At 37.8% G+C, this 22,212-nt stretch overlaps 1 protein-coding gene and 1 pseudogene across 1 annotated transcript in view; one reads left to right on the top strand and one right to left on the bottom strand.

Annotated features, from left to right (window-relative positions):
* PLEKHA3 (pleckstrin homology domain containing A3) overlaps positions 1–21,786 on the bottom strand; it is a 33,764-nt gene extending 11,978 nt beyond the window's left edge. Inside the window, exons 1-7 of the mRNA XM_074363966.1 lie at positions 21,012–21,786; positions 16,037–16,153; positions 10,134–10,289; positions 7,832–7,968; positions 6,182–6,346; positions 3,301–3,344; positions 1,434–1,549 (exon numbers count right to left, since the gene is read on the bottom strand). Of these exons, the coding sequence (XP_074220067.1) occupies positions 1,434–1,549; positions 3,301–3,344; positions 6,182–6,346; positions 7,832–7,968; positions 10,134–10,289; positions 16,037–16,153; positions 21,012–21,051 (775 nt within the window). The 5' untranslated portion in view covers positions 21,052–21,786. The remainder of the gene's footprint in view (positions 1–1,433; positions 1,550–3,300; positions 3,345–6,181; positions 6,347–7,831; positions 7,969–10,133; positions 10,290–16,036; positions 16,154–21,011) is intronic.
* On the top strand, positions 14,955–16,020 carry LOC123618312 (small ribosomal subunit protein eS26 pseudogene; annotated as a pseudogene).
* Positions 21,787–22,212: the final 426 nt, after the last annotated feature.

The following is a 22,212-nucleotide window of genomic DNA, read 5'->3' as shown; positions in this document are numbered from 1 at the left end:
GACAGAACAGAACTCTTTCATGAGCTCTGGATGGAAAGGGTGATGTATAAAAGGCAGAAAGAGTAAGGTAAATTGGAATGTATAGTACCTTGCATCAGGCAACATTTTCTCCCATACTTAAGTGCTTTAAACATCCATCTTCCTCTTTTCCTTATCTCTTCCAAGTTGTACGAAATTGGCCCAGTAAAGTTCCTTTCTCCCATCCCCTTCCCACCCTCACCCTTTTCCTTCTTTCAACTTTTTACCCATTGCCCCAACTTAAATTCAGAATGGTAATGAGCAGAGCAGTGTTCCATATCAATAAACAGATTTATTTATTTAAAAAATAGGCATTAAAAAAAAATGTCATCAACTTCTAAAGATCTGAAAATGACCAGCAGTCCCTTTAGAATCTCAACCATCTACATTCTCCTCTAATTAAACCTGTTTAACCCCCTGGGTAAGCAAAACAATTCTATCTTAATCAATGTTTTCATTATATTCAAATACTAGAAATCCAACACCATTGTTTCGTCCCATTTCAGCCATACTATGAATTAGCTGGGCTCTTCTAGGCAATCTAAAGAATCTAACCACCATTTACCATGTCATTGCCATAAGGGAAATAAAATCTTGTTCGAAACAGCTGACTTACAAATAAAGTCTTGGAACACAATCTGTTCCTTAATTGAGAGCTGTATGTAGTTTTTATCCCACATGTTGCAGGGGTAATAGTAAAGACTTTGAAAAGCAGTAGTCTAACAATGAGTTTCAATAATAACACCAAACTTGTGTTCTACTGGAAATCATGATCACTACTGTCTAAGTAGATATTCTGTCACGTTTTCAAAGCTTTTTCTCTGAAGAGAAAAATAATTAAATTTTAACATAAATCACAAAACCTTTCCTAAAGTATTCAATCACAGTATGTTGCCTCTTCAAATAAGAAAGAAAAAGGTACAGGAATAAATGCTACCACAATTCACCACTGCTACCAGAAAAAATTATTTTCGTTGGCCATTTCCTATTATTTAAGTAACAATGCTGATTTTTTTTTTCCTTTGAACTTAGAACTTGCCTTTATTTTCCTATAGAATCCTATGCAAAATTCATGCTTCTAACATGTTTTTTAAATGCAAATGTAGTGGGAATAGAAGATTACCAAGAGATTACTAAAATGTAATGGGAGTAAAAGCTTTTGATATTTCACATACAAATCTAAGACATGGTAATTACAAAGAGATGCTAAGTACTTCTCAGTAACAAAGGTGTCTGTAAGAGGATATGTGAGCTTTTGTTGATTGTGTGGTATTTGCTTAACTCTGAATTAAGGAATTAATCCATGGACAAAGCACAGCATTCACTGTCAGTATCCTTCATTTCTACAATTACAGAGCCCTACAATAATTTTGCTGAATAGGCCAAAGGGGAGAGACAGAGCCCTTCTAACTTACTATCTGGGTCTTCAAGAGGAACATCATTACAAGAGTCTGTATCTGAGTAGGTTCTTCGGCGTCTCTGGGAGAGTCGGTGAAGTGTAGACACTGGTTCTTTTATAGAGTGGCTACTCCTGCATATTAAATAAAAAGCTTTAAACTATAAGGACTTCAACAAATGAAAACATCCTCAACTTAACTGCAGTTTTCAATGACTTCTCTTTACTTGAAAGAGGACCTATATTTATACTCAAAGTTCTATTTTAGCAACATTCTACTCCTTCAGAGGTTAGACTGCACACAAGTCAAAACATTTAGAAGCTGGTAAGCTGGGAAATATGGCCTATGAGCCAAATTGAAAGGAAAAGGGTACAATGAAGGACTTCTTTTACAGAGGAATGTCCAACTAGAGAGAAAACGTATCAGATGATTGACAAGTGTTTGAAAACTAAAAGTTATGGATTTCACAAGTGCGTATTTCTTGGGTCAATCCATATCTGGTCTAAGATAGCAGAGCAAAGGGGATGGGCAAGTAGTACTGGAGCAGACCAGAAGTCAACGCATTGACAGCAGCAAGAGCAGATAAAGATGGCAAATGGAGGCTAGAAAAACTATTTTTTAAAAACCAGCCTGGAAAACCAGAAAACTAGAAAAATCTATGTAAAAAATTCAACACAGAAGCAAATCACCACCACTCAATGGCACCTCAGCCACCACTGTATGACCCACCATTACTGTTCTTAATGACAACCTTGATTTATCAGGAAAAAAATAAAATTTTAGGGGTGCAGGGAGTGTAGCTCAATGGTAGAGAGCGTGCTTGGAGTGCACAGAGGTCGTGAGTTCAATCCCCAGTGCCTCTGTTAAGGAAGAAAAAAAGTTGTAAAATTCTTATTATATTTCATTTAATAAGATAGACAGGATAAAATACAGTTCAGAAAAAATTCTATCATAAAAATAAAAGTTTTTCAAAGATATAAAGCTTCTATCTCCCTGGAAAATTCGGTTGGTGAAACTCTTCATTCCTGGCCAGAATTAGATACATATATCATTGGACTCCTCTGAGCACATAATAGTTCAATCAATTACATAGTCATCCGGGGGGGGGAGGTGACAAAACAATAATAAGGAGCCTCAGTTAGCACTTATTCTTTCTCTTTGTAGACACTCAATAGATGTTTATTGAATGAAAGATTCTTTAAATTCTACAGTGCTTTACAATTTTCAAAAGTCTCACACACATAACTTCATATAATCCCATAACAACCCCCTTTTCCCCTCTACCCCTATATTAATGTAGAGAAATAAATACTAATGTCACTATAACTTCATCACTTTCCAAAGAACCAAATAAGACAACCATAGCAAGTTAAGAATATTACCTACCATGATAAATAGCCTGAGATATTGGCAAGATCTAACTGGAAGGTTAATTTTTTAAACATGTTGATATGAATATATACTTTAAAATATCAATTGCTTTTTCTCTCTTTTCAGTAATCTTTAGCTCCTAATAAAATAAACAGCTCAGCATGAATATATAATGCTATAAAAAATATAGTAAAATGAGCCTAAGCTTGGAGCCTTGATACATCAAAAATGGATTTCTATTAACCATCATTTAATATTATTTCAAACATCTAAAAAAGGTACGATAGCTGGCAAGGTGCTTACTTGCAGGTTAATTTAATTCACTCATTTTTTTCTTTACTGACTGCCTATTGGGCCAGGCCCTATACCAAGGACTAAAAGAAATAATGCTGAGCAAATCAGAACTGGAGTCTGTCCGTACAGAGTTAACATTCCACACCACTCTGTTAAAGGCCCAAAGAATTTCCCAAAGTAGATATAATTTTGAGTGAACTCGGTCAAAAAGTTATTTTACCTCTCTGAACTGCAAGAACCAGGGTGGCTGACAGAACGCTTCATCTAGAAATTCAAGAAGAAAATAAGCATAATCCATATGTCAGGTAGAATAAGACATCTCTAATATCCATTATTATAATTAATATAAATTTACTCAAAGAAAAACATGGCTGGCCCCCAAATTTATTTTTCATAGACTCAAGTACCATTATTAGCATAATTTCCAGCTTTCTCCCTAATAACCATTAACTGAAATTTTTCTCAGCACATACTAAAAACATGCTGGATTATTTTCTCAATACTAGAAACTAAATTTTATAATAGATACATAAAATGTGTGTATGTATAAAAATATAAAAAACAGTATGCTTTACTAGTCCAAAAAAATCACACTGTTTGTGATAAAAAGGAGCATCTAGCAAGCCAGAAAAGAAAATATTCTAATAAACGTCTCCCTTTTTTTTTAAAGGGCAGGAACAGCCTGGTAGGCAAGCTTTTCTTTATCATTCATTATTCAGGTAGCTATTACACAGATGTTCGAAAGTGTGGTTTTCATAGAAAATAGCATTAATAATTCAAGTCTTTTAAGAACTCAGAAGATGAACCCTAAGCCTCAAACAGATTTCTGAAAACATATATTTAAAATACAAATAAGTACATAAAATCCATCAGAGCATTAATAAAAATGACAAACATGAAACACAATTTAGAAGATCTAACTACTCCACCAAAAAATAAAGGCAGCCAAGTAGATTATTACAATGTTTAGCAATGTAGCAGAAAAGAGAATTTTATATTAAAGGCTAAGGATAGTTGATTTACACACGGGGCTCAAGAGTCTTACAAGTCCAAGTCTAACATCTGCGTTACATACATGCCTTCTACAGTTGCTCTGAGAAATCCCAAGTGAAATGATAACAATATGACCCAGCCAATTTTTAGTCCAGGGACATCTAATGTGATTAAAATAAAGATGCAACTGGACATTAACATCTCCTTTAACAGAAATCACTTCTTTTAGGATTGCTCACCCAGCAACTCCCCCACTACAATTATCAATCTGTGGATCAAAATGACAATTGTTTGAACTTCCATGGTGATCTGAAATACAACTGAATGCAGGTTAATTTAAAGAGGAACACAATGAGATTAACTACATAAAGTGGTTATAAAGTTAATTTGGAATTCTCAAATATTTCAGCTTTATTTTTCATTTACATGTTATTTAAAAAAAAAAAAAAAAAGGAAAACGATTGTCCCTTAAAGACTGTCTGATGGAACACGCTATGTTATGTGTCTCCAGAACTATTTACCATAAGCCAGAATTTTTACTTTATGTATGAAGTAAAATGTCACAGTAAGGAAAAGTAAGTGGCCTCTAGGAAACTGACATTTCTGGATTAACTTATTTCCTGTTATGTTACTACTGGTAAAAGGTTTTAATTTAAAAGAGACAGTTATTACAGTTTTATATATAAAATATATATATGATTTGTCTGGACTATAGAACATTTGTAAGAGAAGGCATTTTCCTCAGAAGTTCAGTGCAGAAACCAGACAGGTTTGAGGTGTTCTCATTTTATCTGACTCTAAGGTATATCTTAAAGTCAGATGTACCTTGTACATCAGCCTCAGGAACACAACACAATACATCTATCTCAAAAGACTGGGGGTTTTGTTCAACTATATGTGTTACTTACCAGTTCACAGTTTATCTAAAATTGTTCTAAAAAGCAACATTGTCAAATTGTGTTTTACCAAACACCACAGTTCTGTGAGATGTCATTAAGAAATAAACAAAATGGTTTAATTGTCAAATAAATTTCAGAAACCATCTCTCCTCAGAGATTCATAATACACTTTAGCATAAAAGTGGTTCTAAGAAGTTCTGTGACAGAGAAATCCAATTTGTTTAAGTTAACCTAGCACTTCTCAGACTAAGCCGACCACAGAACTCATTTTCACGGTACACCTATCTCAGAGGATGTTGTGAGTCCATCATAAATTGATTAGAAAACAATGGTCTGAATAAATTTAGGTAATCTCATATGACCAAATTTGCTGTGGTGGGTAAGAGAACTTTGGAGTAAGTTGTACCCTATTCTTCCTTCCAACAAATAAATCTTCAGATAATTGCTAAGGTAAGAGCCAGATGGCATTCTTCCATCTGCAAAAGGGCATCTGAAAATAGTTTGATTAAAAAAACATAAAGTCTCATCAAACCTTATCTCACCTCCAAGTTCCCCACAGCATGCTAGAACAAGTTCAATAGCTTGAAAAGGACAACAAATTCACCAATCTCAGCAAAAAAGGTACTTGTTGTTCAAAGTAATCAGACAGTAAGACCCTAACATTATGGACCTAACATTAAACAGGTCAGATTTTCCTCTGATGTAGAAAACATTTCACTTTACAGATGAAGAAAATGAAGTCCAGAGAGATTAAGTAACTTGTCTACTCAGAGGGTTCAAATCCAAATGCTAACTACAAAATATTGTTTCCCATGTAACATGTTGTTTAAAATCCCTTATAGCTCCCTTAAAGATTTGCATAATTTTATCCCCTTGTGAGTAAATCATCACCCCATTGTGGTGTTTTTTACCAAGTAGAAGAGTGCTCCCCAACCTTTTCGTGTCACAGCACCCACAGAGCATTACACTGTTTTCCTGGAGCACTGAGGGAAATGGCACAGCCCTGGGGGGGTTGGCGGGTGGAAGGAACCAGGACCTTGGCACATGCCAGCCCAGTAGTTGAGAGGCTCCCATATAGAATCTGAGTACAATCAAAAGAAACTCAACCTGTTGACTATTTCCCTCCCAGTGCCATTTTCCACCCTTAAAAATAAGAACAAAAACAAAACCACATGCAGTATCACTGGAAGAAAAACAAGGAGTTCCAACCATTTGAACAGGAGAAGGTGACACAGGAGAAACTAAGGGATCCGGATGAGACAGCTGAAACATCTCAGGTTTAAACTTGGCGTTCGCTATCTTCACACATTCCTCAAGCGTTGTGATGAATGTATTACATGTGGCACTAAGTAGAGAAGAGGCTTCATTCATGTTCTGAAAAATTACATACGAAGAGTTGAACAGACTCATACACCTTATAATCAGTAGTGAAACATTACCTCTAATGGACACCTTAGTAGGTCATGTTCAAATCTATTTAAAATGCATTATCTTAGAAAAGTGAAGCAATGCACGAATAAGAATTATGTCTCTCAGGTAAACAATGCATGAAATTAGACTCCAAGAAAAAAATAACTCTTGCACTTAAATCAAATATCATATTGAAAAATCGTGTACAAAAATTTCTCTCAGGTAAACCTAACCTAAAGAGTAAATTTCTAACTGTCAGAATTCCAAAGGTGGTCACAGCAATGGAACACCATGAGAGTTCCTTAGTGGCAGGTAGAACTCATGTCTATCCCACATCCATTCACCCACTTCTTCCTTGGTACAATAAAGACTCCAAGTGTTTTTTAGGACAACACAGAGCGCCCTGATCCTGGGGGATGAATATAGACAGGTTTAAGCCAGTCTCGGCTATTCTGTGACCCTTTGTCAAATACTCACTTTTCCTAGTTTCCACTGACCCAGACTAAAAAGATAATGAAAAGTCTGCTGGGGAGTTTCTGGGATTTTTGTTCCCTGATAAAAGCCAAAGACAGCAAATAGAGAATGTCTCTCTCCACCCTGGCCACCCCACTGCCTCCTGCCTCTGTGCGACCTTGCAGTCACCTTAAAGCCTCAGGCATAAGGAGAAAATCCCAACACACCAAGAACAGCAGAGTGGAAGGATGGCACAAGCTGGGTCCCTAACACTGTCCCTGAGCCACGGGAGCAGATGTGAGGGCGCCTACTTCCAGAGGGCCTGTGGTGAAACAGTAAGTGCCTCAGGGTTTAACGCACTTGAACCAAATGAGACCCACCTCACCCAAGATTCCTCCCCAGTAGGGGCAGGCCGCAGGGGAGGTGGGAAGATTTGTCATCCCACTTCTCCCAAGTCAGGCAAAAGGGGACAAGGAACCATGCTGGCACTTCATCCAGAGAGCAGTAAGGCTCACTGGTCCCACTTTATCAGAAAGACTGAGTCTGTTTCATAGTCAGGTCCCACAAATCTGAATTTTGATTGCTACATCACTGTTTTGAAAAGGATTTTTTAAAGTGACTTTATAAGGCTAAATTATCAACTCTTCAGTAGTTAAGCTAGGATCTTACTACAAAAGAAAGAGAATAGCAGTTGTCCAATAAATTCACGCAGTCAGCCTGGAAAGCTTCTTCCCCACCCCAACCACCAAATTATCAACTGGCTTCAAAGACAGGCCTGATTCCTCGGACAAATGTGCTGCTTCCTGCTTTACTCTGGTTGTACACACATTAATCTGTAAGATGCTACAAATTTCCAGATACTCTACATCTGGAGAGGTCAGAATGGCTGAGAATAATGCATTTTGAAAATGCTTCTCTGTCATCTTATGGGAAGAAGCTCACCCACCAACGTGCTGCAAAGCATAATCAGACATGAAAGGAACATCTCTGATCTACCTCTATGCTGGGAGATGAACAATTCTCATCATGGTGAACAAATTCTTGGATTGTATGAACTTGCTGCATTAGGAGGTCACAGTAGAGGCGAAGCTCAGACATTTTGGTTTTCAGAGATTCACTGGTTTCACTTATTTCTGAAACGAAATATACAAACATTCATTTAGATCATTTTCATATTTTGGGGGCAAAACAACAACTGGAATCATTAAAAAGCAAGGCAATAGATAGAAATACCTATAGCTTAAGAGATGAGACCTTGGAAACAGAATATAAGCGCCCTGAGGAAACACCTTCTCTTTAGGTAACTGGAAGAAAACTCATAGTCATACGTCTGTCATGAAGTTTAGGTAGATCAGCTTTCAGAGACAGGGTGATGGCAATGAATGCCTCATACAGAATATTTCCATTCCATTACTCATCTTTCATCTAATAAATAGTTGTATTTCTTTTTTTGTGAATTGGCTTTTCTTGTCCTTTACACATTTTTCCAGTTCTGATATTTGGGTTTTCTCTTAATAATATATAAATTGATTTTGATAATTTATAAAAGTCTTTATGCATTAAAGATGGCAATCTTTCATCTGTCCTATATATATACTGAAAATACTTTCAAGATCTGTGAGCTTTCTTTCAATTTTCTTTATTGCATATTGGTATACAGAAGTTTTTTTCATTTTTATGTAATTAAAATTGCTGTATATAAATATTTATTTTCTTCTGTTCCTTTCATAGCTTCATTTTCACATAATACTGTTTTAGGAATTTTTTTATTAAGAGCCTACTTTTTCTTTAATACTTCCAGACAGACTAAACAACCAGCCATAATCTCAGCCACTCACTTACCAAAACCTTCTAAACTAGATGTGTAAGCAGCAAAAGAGGGAGGAAAAATATGCACAGTAGATCCTGGTGCTTCTCCATATTCTTTGAGTCAGTAGCACTGCTTTGTGGTACAGCCACAAAGCCGCTCTAGCCAGAGTGAACCAAAGCAGCTCTATATGCCCACTTATCCTAACCTAAATTAATCTCTATCCAAATCTAAGTCCACGTCTTCTTTTTAATGGTAGTAAAATATATATAACAAAAGTTACTATTTTTAACTATACAGTTCGACAGCATTAAGTACACTTATGTTGCTGTACATCCATTACTACCATCCATCTCCAGAACTTTTTCATCCTCTCCAACAGAAGATGTACACATTAAACACTAAGTCCTCATTTCTCCCTCCCATAAACCCTAGAAATCACCACTCCACTTTTAGTCTCTATGAATTTGACTTTCCATAGAAGTGGAATCATGCAACGTTTGTCCTTTTGTGACTGGCTTATTTCACTTAGCATGTATCCAAGATTCATCAGTGTGGAATATGTCAGAACTTTCTTTTTAAGGCTCAGTAATATTCCAATATATATACATATATACACACACACCATACTAGGTTTATCCATTCATCTGCTTATGGACACTTGGGTTATTTCCACCTTTTGGCTATTACAGCTATTCATTCCTTCTTGTTCTACCCTTCACCATACTCTACCCAGAGTGTTCTTTCATATATTTGAAAATTGTTATAAATTCGATCCTCAGCCTTCATTTTTCAATACCCATAATTTAGTTGCTTTTGCTAACTTAAATAACTTCCATTGTTTTTAATTATAAAATACAAACTCAGTGAAAAATTTTAAAAATCAAAACTACATAGAAAAAAACCAGTTATCTCATTACCAAGATTTAAACACTGTTATTATTTTCACATTATATCTTCATATAATTGAACTAATATCATAAATTATTTGCTTTGCTTTTGATTTTTATTTCATCTTTTTTAATTGGCAATATTTATACATGATAATGTGAAAAAGTACAAAGGGTATACAGTGAAAAAAGTGAGTCTCCTTCCCATGAATTCCATTTCCAAAAGTAACAACTTGACCAGTTCTTATATATCTTTCCTGAGCTGGCCAAGGAAAAGCTATGTAATTTTGAATGCTGCTCTTTTCAATTATCATTTAACTTTGGGCATTTTCTCACATCATCAAAATTCCATGTAAACATTTTACTGGCTACATAATATATCAGCCTATGGAAGCACTATCCAGTTTACTGAACCATTCCCCTAAATTTAAACCTTGGCAATGTTTACAAATTTTCCATTATAATGAACATCTGAAGATTTGTACATCGACCTTCTATATTTCTGATTATTTCTTTGGGATGGAGTACTATAAGTGAACATGACAACTTACATTCATGTTTAAGAAAATATTCTCACCACAAAGGAAAAATGTATAGTTACCTTTTTCCTTTTTAGTCCTAGTATCAGTCAAACAGGCTTTGGAGCTTCCCAGAGCAACCAGCCACCTCTGTCTTTCAGCTGCATTTACTGCCTTCATATAGAAATGCTGCTCTCCTGGAATGATTAATTCCATTCTTGTGTTGTCTGCTGAATGGACTATAATGATAAACAAAGGGGAAATACAGTAATGAACTTAAGTAATTTAGGGAGAATCAAATCATCACTTACACAGTATTAGATGTTTCAGACCTGAAACAACAAACCATGACTCAAGAGGCAGACAGTGCCACTCCCTAAGGAGCTATCCAGTGGCAACCTCCAAGCTATCATTCTTACATATATCCAGGCTGGCAGTGGTGTCAAAGTGACGGCAGAATATGAAAAAGAAAACAGCAATGAATTAACAACTGAAAAGTGAGATCTAAGAACTGACTCCCTTGGGGCCACCTGTACCACCTTAAATTTATGTGCACTGTCACACTACACATTTTTCACTAATGTCTTTGAAAGCAGTCTGTGTTTTGGTACCCACCCCAAGCCTAGGTTAGTGCCTGGCATAGAGATAAAGTACAATAAATAGTAACCAAGGTCACCTTCCATTAAGATAATAGCCTTCAACTAATAAGCATATCAAAATCACTTGCATGAGTGTTTTAACATCTCTCCCTCAACACCCTCCTTTTCCTCTTCTACACACAGCCCCCTACCCTGGATCTCTGACAAAAGAGACTTAATGAAGAATTATGCTGAGCCAATACTAAATCTCTGTAGCAAGACTGAATTTGTGTTATACTGTCATTAATCAACAAGTATTTACTCTGCTCAGAGCAGTGCTGGTAGAGGCGAAGATAGGAGAGGAGGAAAAAGATGTCTTTGCTCTAATAAAAGGAACAAGTTTACCCAGGAAACAAAATGATAAGCTAAAAATATTCAGAACACCTAAATGTTGAACTCTTTGGTACAGAGACTTCATGTGTAATTATAATGAAAGGTAAGAAGAGGCAAGAAATTTTAAAAGTCTTCAAGAAGGATTTGAGGACAGCAGGATTTAATTAAGAGGAAAATGGAAAAGAAAAGGCCTAGATGAGGAACTAAATACAATATGTACTGAGGCGGCCAGGAGACAGGCCTAAATAGAGCCTTGTGTGGGATTACAAAGTAATGATATTCATGAGTGGACAAGCTGAGTGGAGCCAAATTATGAGGGGCCCAGAAAGTCTGGCAGAAGCTCTAATTTAGATGATTAATTACTGAAAATGTTGATCAAATGCTGTGTACTATGGCAAATAAGTGCCACAAAAGTTTTGCTATCTTATTATTCTACTTATATAGACCATTCTTGGATGTAAACAGCGAAATACATAAACATGCAACAATCAATGATGGGTGCAAAAAATTTTGTCTACGACTACTGAACTACTGAAATCCCAAAGTTCCCAGAGTAATTCTTTTTGCTACTTGCTAATACTAATGAAAGCACCAATAGCTACCTTAAAAGAAAATAATGCTCTAATTTCCAAAGATGTTGCTACAAGATGAAACTGTAATAAGATTTTAGTTCCATTTTTAAATATATCAGAATTTATGGGTCAGTCAAGGGTTCTCCCCTCCAAAGTAGTAACCTGAGAAGGTAACAAATTTAAGAACAATGCTCCCAAAACATCAAGTTGCTAGGAAAAAATGGACAAAATCTCTATAAAACTGTAAAACATTACTGAGAGAAATTAAAGACCTAATTAAATACAGGAATATACAGCTTAATGGATCAGAAGACTTGTCAGGAACATAATTCTCCCCCCCAAAATGATATACAGACTCAATTCCAATGAAAATTCCAGCAGATATTTGTAGAAATTTATAAGCAGATTCTAAAACATATAAAAAAATGCAAAAAGCCAATAACAGCCAAGACAATGCTTAAAAAGCACAATGTGAGAAGACTTAGGCTATCAGATACTAAGAAGTGTAAAGCTAAAGAAATCAAGATAGTGTGATACTGGCACAAGAATAGAAAAACAGGCCCATGGAACAAAAGACAGTACAGAAAAAGACCTACACACACACAGTCACTTGCTTTTTGACAATAATGTCCTTATGATGTAGTTGGTGAAAGGTTGTTCTTTTCAATACATGGTGCTCAGTCAATTAGATACCCATGTGGAAAAAAATGAATCTTGACCCCTACCTGACACCACATACAAAAATAAATTTTACGTCTATCACAGGCTAAAATAGACCTAAGTATAAAAGGTAAACCAATAAACCTTCAAGAGATTTCTTATATGGAACACAAAAAGTTCTAATGAAAAAAAATTTTTGACATTGGATTTTATTAAAATCAAAAACTTCTGTTCATCAAAAGATATCACTAACAGAATGAAAATGCAAACTACAAATCAGGAGAAGTATTTGCAGGACAAAAATTCATTCAGGCTGTATAAAGAATTTCTACGAATCAATATGAAAGATAGCCCAATTTAGAAACGGGGCCAAAGGCTTGAAAAGGGACTTCAAAAGAAAAGGATGTTCAAATGGCTAATTAATATCTGAAAAAATACTCAACACCATTAGTTACTGAAAAAAATACAAGTTAAAACCACCATGAAACAGCACAATGTACTCTAGAAGTACTCGAAATCTTAAAACTGCTCATGCCAAGTTTTGGCAAGGATGAAAAGCAACTGGAACTGTCATACTCTGCAAGTTGAAAAAATAAATTGGTACAATCCTTTGGTAAACAGTTTGTCACTATCTGTGACAAGGAGTCTCTCCTTGATCAAACCTGTCAGGCTCCTCTGAGCCCTCTGTTAGACTATGCTCCACCTTGGGCCTCTCTGTCTCTGTCCTAGCAGAGTTTAATTTTAGCAAACATCCTGCTAAGTCAATTGAGCCCCAATTCCCTACCCTCAATATCTGATCACCCTCCAAATCGAACCAAATTCCTCTTCCCGCCACCCCCCAGGTAATATCTGATCACCTTGACCTGCCTTCATACAAATCCCGTTAGGTCTGTTTAACCAGAATCCCCCTTTTATCTCTTCAGTTTCCTCTTAGTAATTTTCCATCCACTGATTCCCCCACCCTGCCCTCCGCCACTCTGCTCCTTGGCTATAAATTCCCACTTTTCCTCGTTGTACTCAGAGTGGAGCCCAATTTCTCGCCCCTACTGCAAAACCCTATTGCAGTAGCTCCTATACCTATCCAGACAGACCTGAATAAAGTCTGCCTTACTGGGTTTTTGAAAAAACATTTTTATTGAAGTATAGTTGATTTAAAATATTGTATTAGTTTCAGGTGTACAACATAATGATTTAAAAATCTTACAGATTATACTCCATTTACAGTCATTATAAAACATTGGCTATATTCCCTGTGCTGTACAATATACCCTTATAGCTTATTTATTTTATACCTAGTAGTTTGTATCTCTTAAGCCTCTACCCATATCTTGCCCCTCCCTCTTCCCTCTCCTCACTGGTAACCACTGGTTTGTTCTCCCGATCTGTGAGTCTGTTTCTTTGTGCCTCACTGTTTTAGCAAACGTCAAGAGTAATCTTTTCTTTATTATCTGTTGAAGCTGAATGTATGAATATCCAATGCCTCAGCAATTCCACTCCAGTTCTACATCTATACTGAACAGAAACACATATACATCAAAAAAAAATATTTAAGAATGTTTCTGGCAGCTTTACTTACTATATTCCCCAAATGTGAAAAACAAACACCCATCAATACTAGAATGGATAGCCAAACTGTGGGACATTCATACAATGAAAATATTACACATTAATAGGAATGGTGAAGTGTTACACAGAATAACATAGACGAATTTCACAAACACAGTGTCGAGTTAAAGAAGCCAAACACAAAAGAAAATACTGATTTACTCCATTTATAAAATGTTCAAAAGCAGGAAATACTTATCTATGGTGATAAAAGTCAGATTAATGTAAACTTTTAGAGGGATTAGTGGCTGAGGGGACAAGATTATTATCCCAGCTGGTAATATTCTAATTCTTGATGTAGGTGGTGATTCTACAAGTGTGTTCATTTTGTAAACATTCTTAAGGCTCAATATTGAAGATTTACGCCCATTTCTGATTCTTACTCTTTAATTAAATGATTAAACAAATAACAATAACAAAAATGCTGCTGTGGCTTGAAAAAGTTCTAGAGTTGCCTTAGAATTCTGCCACTAAGTCTTTCAAATATCCTCAAGGTTGGCAAATCTCTGAACTTAGAATGTAATTTGATTTGATGCTCATCAAATCTCATTTGGAATCAAATCTGAGGAATAAAATGAGACAAAACCATCATTTTAAAAAATAAAAATTAAAAACTCATGCGTTGAATATGCTTTTCTTGTATGAGTTATAAAAATAAACCAACAAAATTACACCCCACATAGTTCAGGGAACATGCAAGTAACACACCAGGCTGAAGTGCTTCTGTATCTTATATGGCCATGACCCCTTGCAGGGTTTAACACTCTCTCCTCTAATGCTTTAGTCTTTCTTTCAGTTCTCTTTGAAGAATTCAATACTTTTCATTATCATTTTGTCTGATCTCTCCCTATCTACTTCCACCCCACACATAACCTACCACGCACACAAATGAATCAATGGTCCGTGAAACCTTCCTTCATGAAGATCACAGCATGACTTAGAGCTTTATCTCTTCCCCTTTAAAACAGAACAGTATGGAAAAGGAGTGGGGAGGGTAACTTTACAGCGGAGAAACCTGACAGACACTACCTCAGCCAGGCGGTCAAGGTTAACATCAAGAGTGATACGGCTGATCTCTCAGCTCCTCACTTCCAAAATGACCAAGAAAAGAAGGAGCAATGGTCGTATCAACAAGGGTCAGGCCTCTTGCAGCCTATTCACTGCACCAGCTGTGCCTGAGGACACCATTAGGGCCATTAGGAAACACGGAAGAGGCTGCAGCCATCAGGGACATTTCTGAAGTGACCATCTTCAATGCCTATGTGTTTCCCAAGCTGTACTTACATTGAAACTGCATTACTAAGTGAGTTGTGCCAGTCACAACAAGATAGTCAGGAATCATGAAGTCTGGATGGGCCAAACACCTCCCCATCCCAATTTAGACCTGTCGATGCTGCCCCACGACTTCTACCAAAGCCCATATAATGAGCTAAGTCCTTAAAGACTGAAGAAAAATTGTCCTCTGGGAAAAAAAAAAATTTTAAATGGAAATTATACTTTGAAAAAAAAGTGTGATATGTCATGTTGATAGCATGTACTCCTGATATGATAAGATGAGAATGGCACTTTACCTCTGTGATCTTCTCCCCAAAACCCAAAGCCCCAGTCTAATCATGAGGAAAACATCTGACAAATTCCACGGAGGGGCTTCCTATAATATTCCTGAAAAGTCTCAAGATAACAAAAAAAAAAAAAAAAGAAAGAAAAAGAGGAAGAAGAAAAGGAAAGGAAAACATCTCCATCACCCAGGAGAGCTTATCTCCAATTCAGCAAAGAACCAGAGTTTACCACTCTGTCTTCATACTTCATCAAAATCCTACTGGGCTGGTCTCATGACCTTTAGAGTTCAGCTTCCAATCTTTATAATACTTTTCTACTAGAATGAAAGAAGACACTGGTAGACTCAGCATGGACACTGAAGTTGCGTCCATAAAAAACTGCTTTTCAAGTTCAAATCAGAAGACCAGCACTAGTAAATTCAAAGTATATTTATAGAGGTAGAAATATCAAAAAACTGTGTTTAACAATGCCAAGTGCCACTCCTGAATGCTAAAGAAATAAATGGCAGCAGAAGATCCCTACCTGGTTAGAAGCGCTCTTCTCCTCTTTTTTGGAGTATGCTGAAGAACCGCTTACTTACCTAATTTCAAATTCATCTAACTCCATATATTTACTTACCTTTAATTTCACAAACTGCCATCTTTATACTTCCTTTGCTCCCTTTGCAAACATCATCTTGTGAATCATAGTAGGACAGGATTCCATTATCTAAAACAAACCAACGAGGCTGCCAACCTACAAAGATCATAAATAACAAAAGATCAATATAAAATTATTTTCATCACATAGAAAACTATGATTTCAAAATTTACCATCCATGTCATTTCTTGGCTCCAAAACAACAATTTGATAATGAAATTTTTAATTGCCAAGACTTGCCCAAAATATTCTTGCATCAATCTCTATTTGTCGGGAGAGATTTCTGGAGAAACCTCTAGATCAGCATAACTACAGGGAATAACACCTTTATTGTGGCTCACAATCTTGTCATTAACAACCCGTAAGACCCATCTTTAAAAACAGCCCCACACAGAGTACACCACAACTGCCCCCTTTTTTCTAAGGGAAATAGAGTTGGGTTATGATGCAATGGGAAAAGCAAAGGAAGACACGGATTCTAGCTCCAGTTCTATCATTCTTTAGTTGAATAAACTGGGACAAATCTTTTCATCTCAATAAATATCAAAAATCCCCAATCTCCAAAATGAGTGGACTGAACAAGAAGACCTCTCAGGTGCCACTTAGCCCTCTAATTCTTAATTCTGCAAGGTGACCTCCCCCCTCCTATAAAATACTAAGCCAACTCCCTTGCACACAGTGAGTGCTGAATGCACTCCAGTCTCTCACACAGAAGTTGCATACCCTGTGGGGAGAGCATGGATTCCCACCACTGCTCTCTTCTTACCCTGCTGTTGCACAGCTCAAGCAGAAATGCTAGAATGCTAGTGCAATCATTCATTTAACATTTATTCAGTGACTACAGCACACAACTATCACAGACTTGGCTCGAATGCAAAGCTGAGGGTGAAGATGATGGCTTTCCTTGAAGCTCAACTCCCACTCTTACAAACCAAACTCAGTGTTCCCTGAAATCTTATCAAGTATGCTATTAATTTACAACAGTTCACTGATTAATAACATGGTGACCATGCTGGAGGCACTGTGACTGTCCTTGTTCTTTCTGTGACTATTAAATCACCATTCAGCCTGGTCACTTTAGACACTGCCCGCTGTATGATTAGTCAATTTAGTTTTTCAGGGGCCAAAGAGTACCAAGACAGTGACAGATAGGGGAATCATCCTTACATCTTGATACAGATCCAGGATTTACCTCCCCAAGAGGCTTTACTGGTAACACTTCTGAAATGACAATGCTGAGTCATCATAAAAAGGTCAAATTTCACAGCAGGGAAAGTCATAATACAGTTCAGAGGGATGGATATTCGAAAACAAGTTTCAGATGCTTGGAAAATTCTTTTCATGAAACACTATTTTCCCTAACGAGGCCTAGCAAATTAAAAGGAAATGTTCTTTTGGTACATGAACTCTATCTTGTTCATCACTGCATACCCCGCACCGGGAATGGCGCCTGGCACGTAACAGGTCCTTTAAAAAAAAAATGTACGTCTCAAGTAACTGAATGAATGAATGAGTAAATACCAGAAGACTGAGATACTGCCTGTTATGCATGAGTACAGACATGCAGTATCCTCATAAGAGAATACTGTATTGGGGTGCATAAAATGATGAAAACAGTATCTTTCCAAACATTAATTCACCTTGGCAAACAAATTATAAGCAAGGTGCGGAGAAAATACCCTCCTCTGCCCCAGGTCTAGTGCCTATAAGACAAATTATGATTTTGTAAACCTGCACTATTTTGATTCATTATCTCTTTAAAACAAATATTGAGCAAAATGATTCACTTAGAATTTGCACCAACTTGAAAGGGGACCATAGTAAAATACATTCGTCTAATTAAGACTGTTAATTACCTCCACACACCTTTTTGAAGAAGTATTTAATAAAACAATCTCTAATTGACTGACATATATATATATGAGGGCTATATCTTTGAGAAAGATTCATAGCTATTTCCTTTTTCATTATCTTTTCAAAAAACACATTCTTTTTATCTCAAACTACCAAATGTTACTGAAATTCTTGTTCTCTACAAAGGATTCTCAAAAAACACTATCATCAAACTGGAAGGTTCCTTAAAGATCACTTAGTATAAAGAGTTGCTCATCCTTCTGACCTAAGATGAACCAAAGGTAATAAGCAGCATGCCACTGGGCCAAATTTAAATGTTAAAAATGGAATTCTTCCAAACAAAAGATTTCATTTCATCAAGTTCCTACAATGCTTACTAGCAGTTAACTGAAATGCTCTGCAAAGATTAAAACCTTAAGCACACATGGTTAAAAGCTCAACCAGTTGGTGCCCAGTGATAGGAGATGAGAAAGTGGGTCACTGAGAGCACATTTTGCTCCAGGAATAAATCATGACTTAGTAATCACCCATTCCTCTGGTCTATGCATAAGTGGTTCCTCATATGACCTCCCAAGGCTTGTGCTTATGAATGTTGCAATGAGATGCTTGCATCTCAAAGCAGAGTAACTACTGTCTTAAAGTTAAACTAAACAGTATAACTGTTCTCACAACTGCCCATGTGAAAATGCCTAACAAAAAATATATGCCTCATTTTTAAACAGTTTCCCAGAGCAGGGGCTGGGAAGGGATAAACTGGGAGTTCTAGATTTGCAGATACTAACTAATATACATAAAATAGACAAACAAGTTTATACTGTATAGCACAGGGAACTATATTCAACATCTTGCAGTAACCTATGGTGAGAAAGAATATGAAAACGAATATATGTATGCTTCTATATGACTGAAGTATTGTGCTGTACACCAGAAATTGACACATTGTAAACTAACTACACTTCAATTAAAAAAAAAAAAGTTTTCCAGAGCCCAGAATGAGAGAATAGAACTTGAAATTGCTGATGAAATGTATTTATCCTGAGGGGCTGTTTTTGATAAACAAGAGACAATTTCCAGAGAGAAAGAGAACAAAGCATAGTCAATAAACATAGCTCAGATAGCTCAGACACACATTATTGCACGATGTATGTATTGGAGTTGGGGTGGGCAATTACAGGTTTATGGTCATTAATTAATGAATTAATTGAACAAGTAGATATTTCTTGGTTCTTGAATTTTCATCATATCTATAAAAAGTATTTCTCCAACACTTTGAAAAACTTATATTAAATCAACAGCCAATAAAATAGTCGTGGCAAAACACTGAAAGTATTTCCACTAAAAATCAGGAGTCTGCTAACTCTATTATTATATAATGCTGTAAGTCCTTAGCAATGCAGTGACACATGAAACAGAAACATGGCTTGTAAACAAATTATGACATGTCAACAAATGAAATACTGTATAGACACTGAAATGATGTTTCCAAAAATTTTGAAAGACATGAGAAATATTACTGTGAGTGAAACTGTAGGATGTAAAACACTGTGTCTGTGGATCAAAGTTAACATCATCAATAACTGACAAATTGACATCATGTGCCTTCTGAGAACTTAACATCAATTATATGGTGTTTTTGTTAAAACAGTATAACTTGAACCTAATCATGAGGAAACACCAGACAGCTCCAAACTAAGGGACAATATACAAAATTAACTCGTCTTTATTCTTCAAAAATGTCAATGTTGTGAAACAGTAAGACTGAAAATTTAAAAGGCATAATCAAATGCAAAACAAAAGTTTCCTGTTAAAACATATCAGTCATAGAAATAGTGACATTTCAAAGTAAACAAATAAAACATCCATGTATCATAAATGTTAAAGCATTTGCTGCTATTAGTCTGTCTTCAGCATCCCAATTAATCAAAAGAAGAGATAATTGTAGCTCAGTGTGTATGTCTCGAAGTGTTTACGTGCAGATTTTGTACGAGGTCAGGTGGACACAAGTTGAATGTACCATACAATTACTAAAGGGCTCAGTATAACAGTGGAACAGTTGGAACAGTGAATAAGCAAGCAATAATCAAGATTTGCCTATTATACTAGACCAAGAAATCTGTTTGGTCTTTAAACTTACTTTAAATCCATTCCCCTTCCTTTAATTTGGTGAGATCATAGAATTCTAACATTTCCTCTAATTTGGGGAGATCATAGAATTCTGAAGTTGGAAAACACCTTCAGGATAAACTAGTTGATCACCCTGGCCCTATCAGACTGAGATTAGAGAAAGTGACTTATCCTTACTGTTAGTTGATGGCAGAGATGGGGATGCAACTCAGATTTAAGGCTCTAATACCAGGCTGTTGGTGTCATGGAAAAGGGCCCTTTCTTGCTGGTCTCTCATTTCTACAGAAATACCTAGCTCTTTGGAGTTCTTCCTTTCAACCGCTTTCGTGGGTGAAATTGACTTGCCTGCTCCACCTTCTGTGTATTACACTTTCTTCCACAACTTCTCACACACTTGAATTTTAAACCATAAAGATACTTCATTGATGATCAACCCCTAAGAGAATATTACCTGGAGACAGCTTTCAAAATCATGCTTGCTATGCTCGAACAATTTCAACAAAAGAAATTTTAAAATACACAGTGTTGCTAGGGAAAATTAAAAGAAGTAGTGAAAATATTTCTTAAAATTAAATCTTGATCTTAAAGGGTCCATTCCAGTTTATATTTCATTCTATATCCCAACAATCAGTTATTAACAAAATGCTGAAATGAGTGTGAATAGACAGAATGCAACGACTTACGCAGAGTGACCAGGAATTGTTCAGGAAGCTATAGGAGGAAACAAATATTACTACACAAGCAAAGAAGTGGTCGGATGCACTTCCCATCCTCGGGATGGTGGGTAGTCTCGAACTGTCTCCTGCAGAGGCCAAATGGTTCTTCCAAGGGACAGAGAGAGGGATTAAGCCCAGGAACCAAACAGAGCCAATTCTATGTGAGGGTCCCGGCCGGCCAGGCAGAGAGAGGAGGAGCCCCTGACTTGCCTGCTCCGCAGCCTCCCCGCCACCCCCCCGGAGCAGCCGGGCCCTCATACCTGTGAGATAGTTGGTCCACTTGTACAGAACCCCCTCCATGCTTCAGAGCCCGGCGCCGCGCATCCTCCCGGCCCGGCGCCTGCCGCGGTGATGAGGGAAGCGCGGAGCCTGGACAGCCCCTCCCGGCCCGCCCCCAGCCGGCACCGAGCCTCCCTCAGCCCGCGCGCGCCGCCGGGACGTGGCGGCCCTCAGAGGCCGGGACGACGGTCGCCGCGTGGAGCTCGGGGGCCGCAAGGCGCGGGCTCAGACATCCCTGGGAGAGCCCTGGCGGCGGCGGCGGCGGCGGCGGCGGCGGTAAAACTGCGGCCGCGGCCCCCCTCCCGCTCGCGCTTCCGCTGTCCCACTGCTCCCTCCCGCGCCTCGGCGCTTCCTCCTCAGGGACTGCCTTCTTTTCCCTCCAGGCTCCTCGTTTGTTTTCATTGACCCCGGCGTCGCTTTCACTTCCTGGATGAAAGGGGCCGGCTCATCCTGGGAAACCCCTCCCCGGCGGCGGGGTTGGAGGAGCGGGGCCGGAGGCTGCGTGAGGAGGGCGGGCCGCCGGGGCTCTGACTCTGCGACCTCAGCCTCCCTCAGCCCTCGGCTGGCGGTCCCGGGGCTCCCACTGTCCCCGCTGCTGCTGAAGCCTGGACACACCGGCCGCCGGGGCCTAAGCCTCAGCTCCCAGGACAGCCCGACTCGGACTCCGCTGCGCGCGCAGCCCGCGGACGGACCCGAGGACGAGCTCTCAGCGCACGCGTCCTGCAGGCAGTGACTTAGGCCTCGCAGGTTTTTCAAAACAGCCTCAGGTCCTTCCGGTGACTGTTTTTTTAAAAAAAAAAAAAAAAGGAAGAAGAACCAAAGAAAAGAAAAAACTTCCTATGTATGTTTCCTTCGTATCCTCCTCACACTGAGGGAGTCCGAGAAAGTATCTCCAAGGCAGGCAGCGTGCCGCTGAGAGTCGTCCGGCAAGAAACCGCTAGGAGCGGTTTTGTCATCCCCGCTTATTAGACAGACACAACTTCATTTAGAATATAAAACATGGAAGCAAACTTGAGTTTATTTCATTTCAAAAAAATGGGGCTTCCCCCTAGGCTTTATAATTTTTTTTAAATCCTGTTTGGAAATGATCATCATCTTATATAACTGACAATAATTTTCCGATTCATGGAATTTTGCAAACTTTAAAGCAAAGCAGATATAGCAGGCTCAATGCTGCAGCTT

This window comes from Camelus bactrianus, chromosome 5, assembly GCF_048773025.1.
Source record: "Camelus bactrianus isolate YW-2024 breed Bactrian camel chromosome 5, ASM4877302v1, whole genome shotgun sequence".
NCBI classification, from domain to species: Eukaryota; Metazoa; Chordata; class Mammalia; order Artiodactyla; family Camelidae; genus Camelus; species Camelus bactrianus.
Note: the sequence above shows the minus strand (reverse complement) of the source record. Positions and strands in the feature narration are given on the sequence as shown.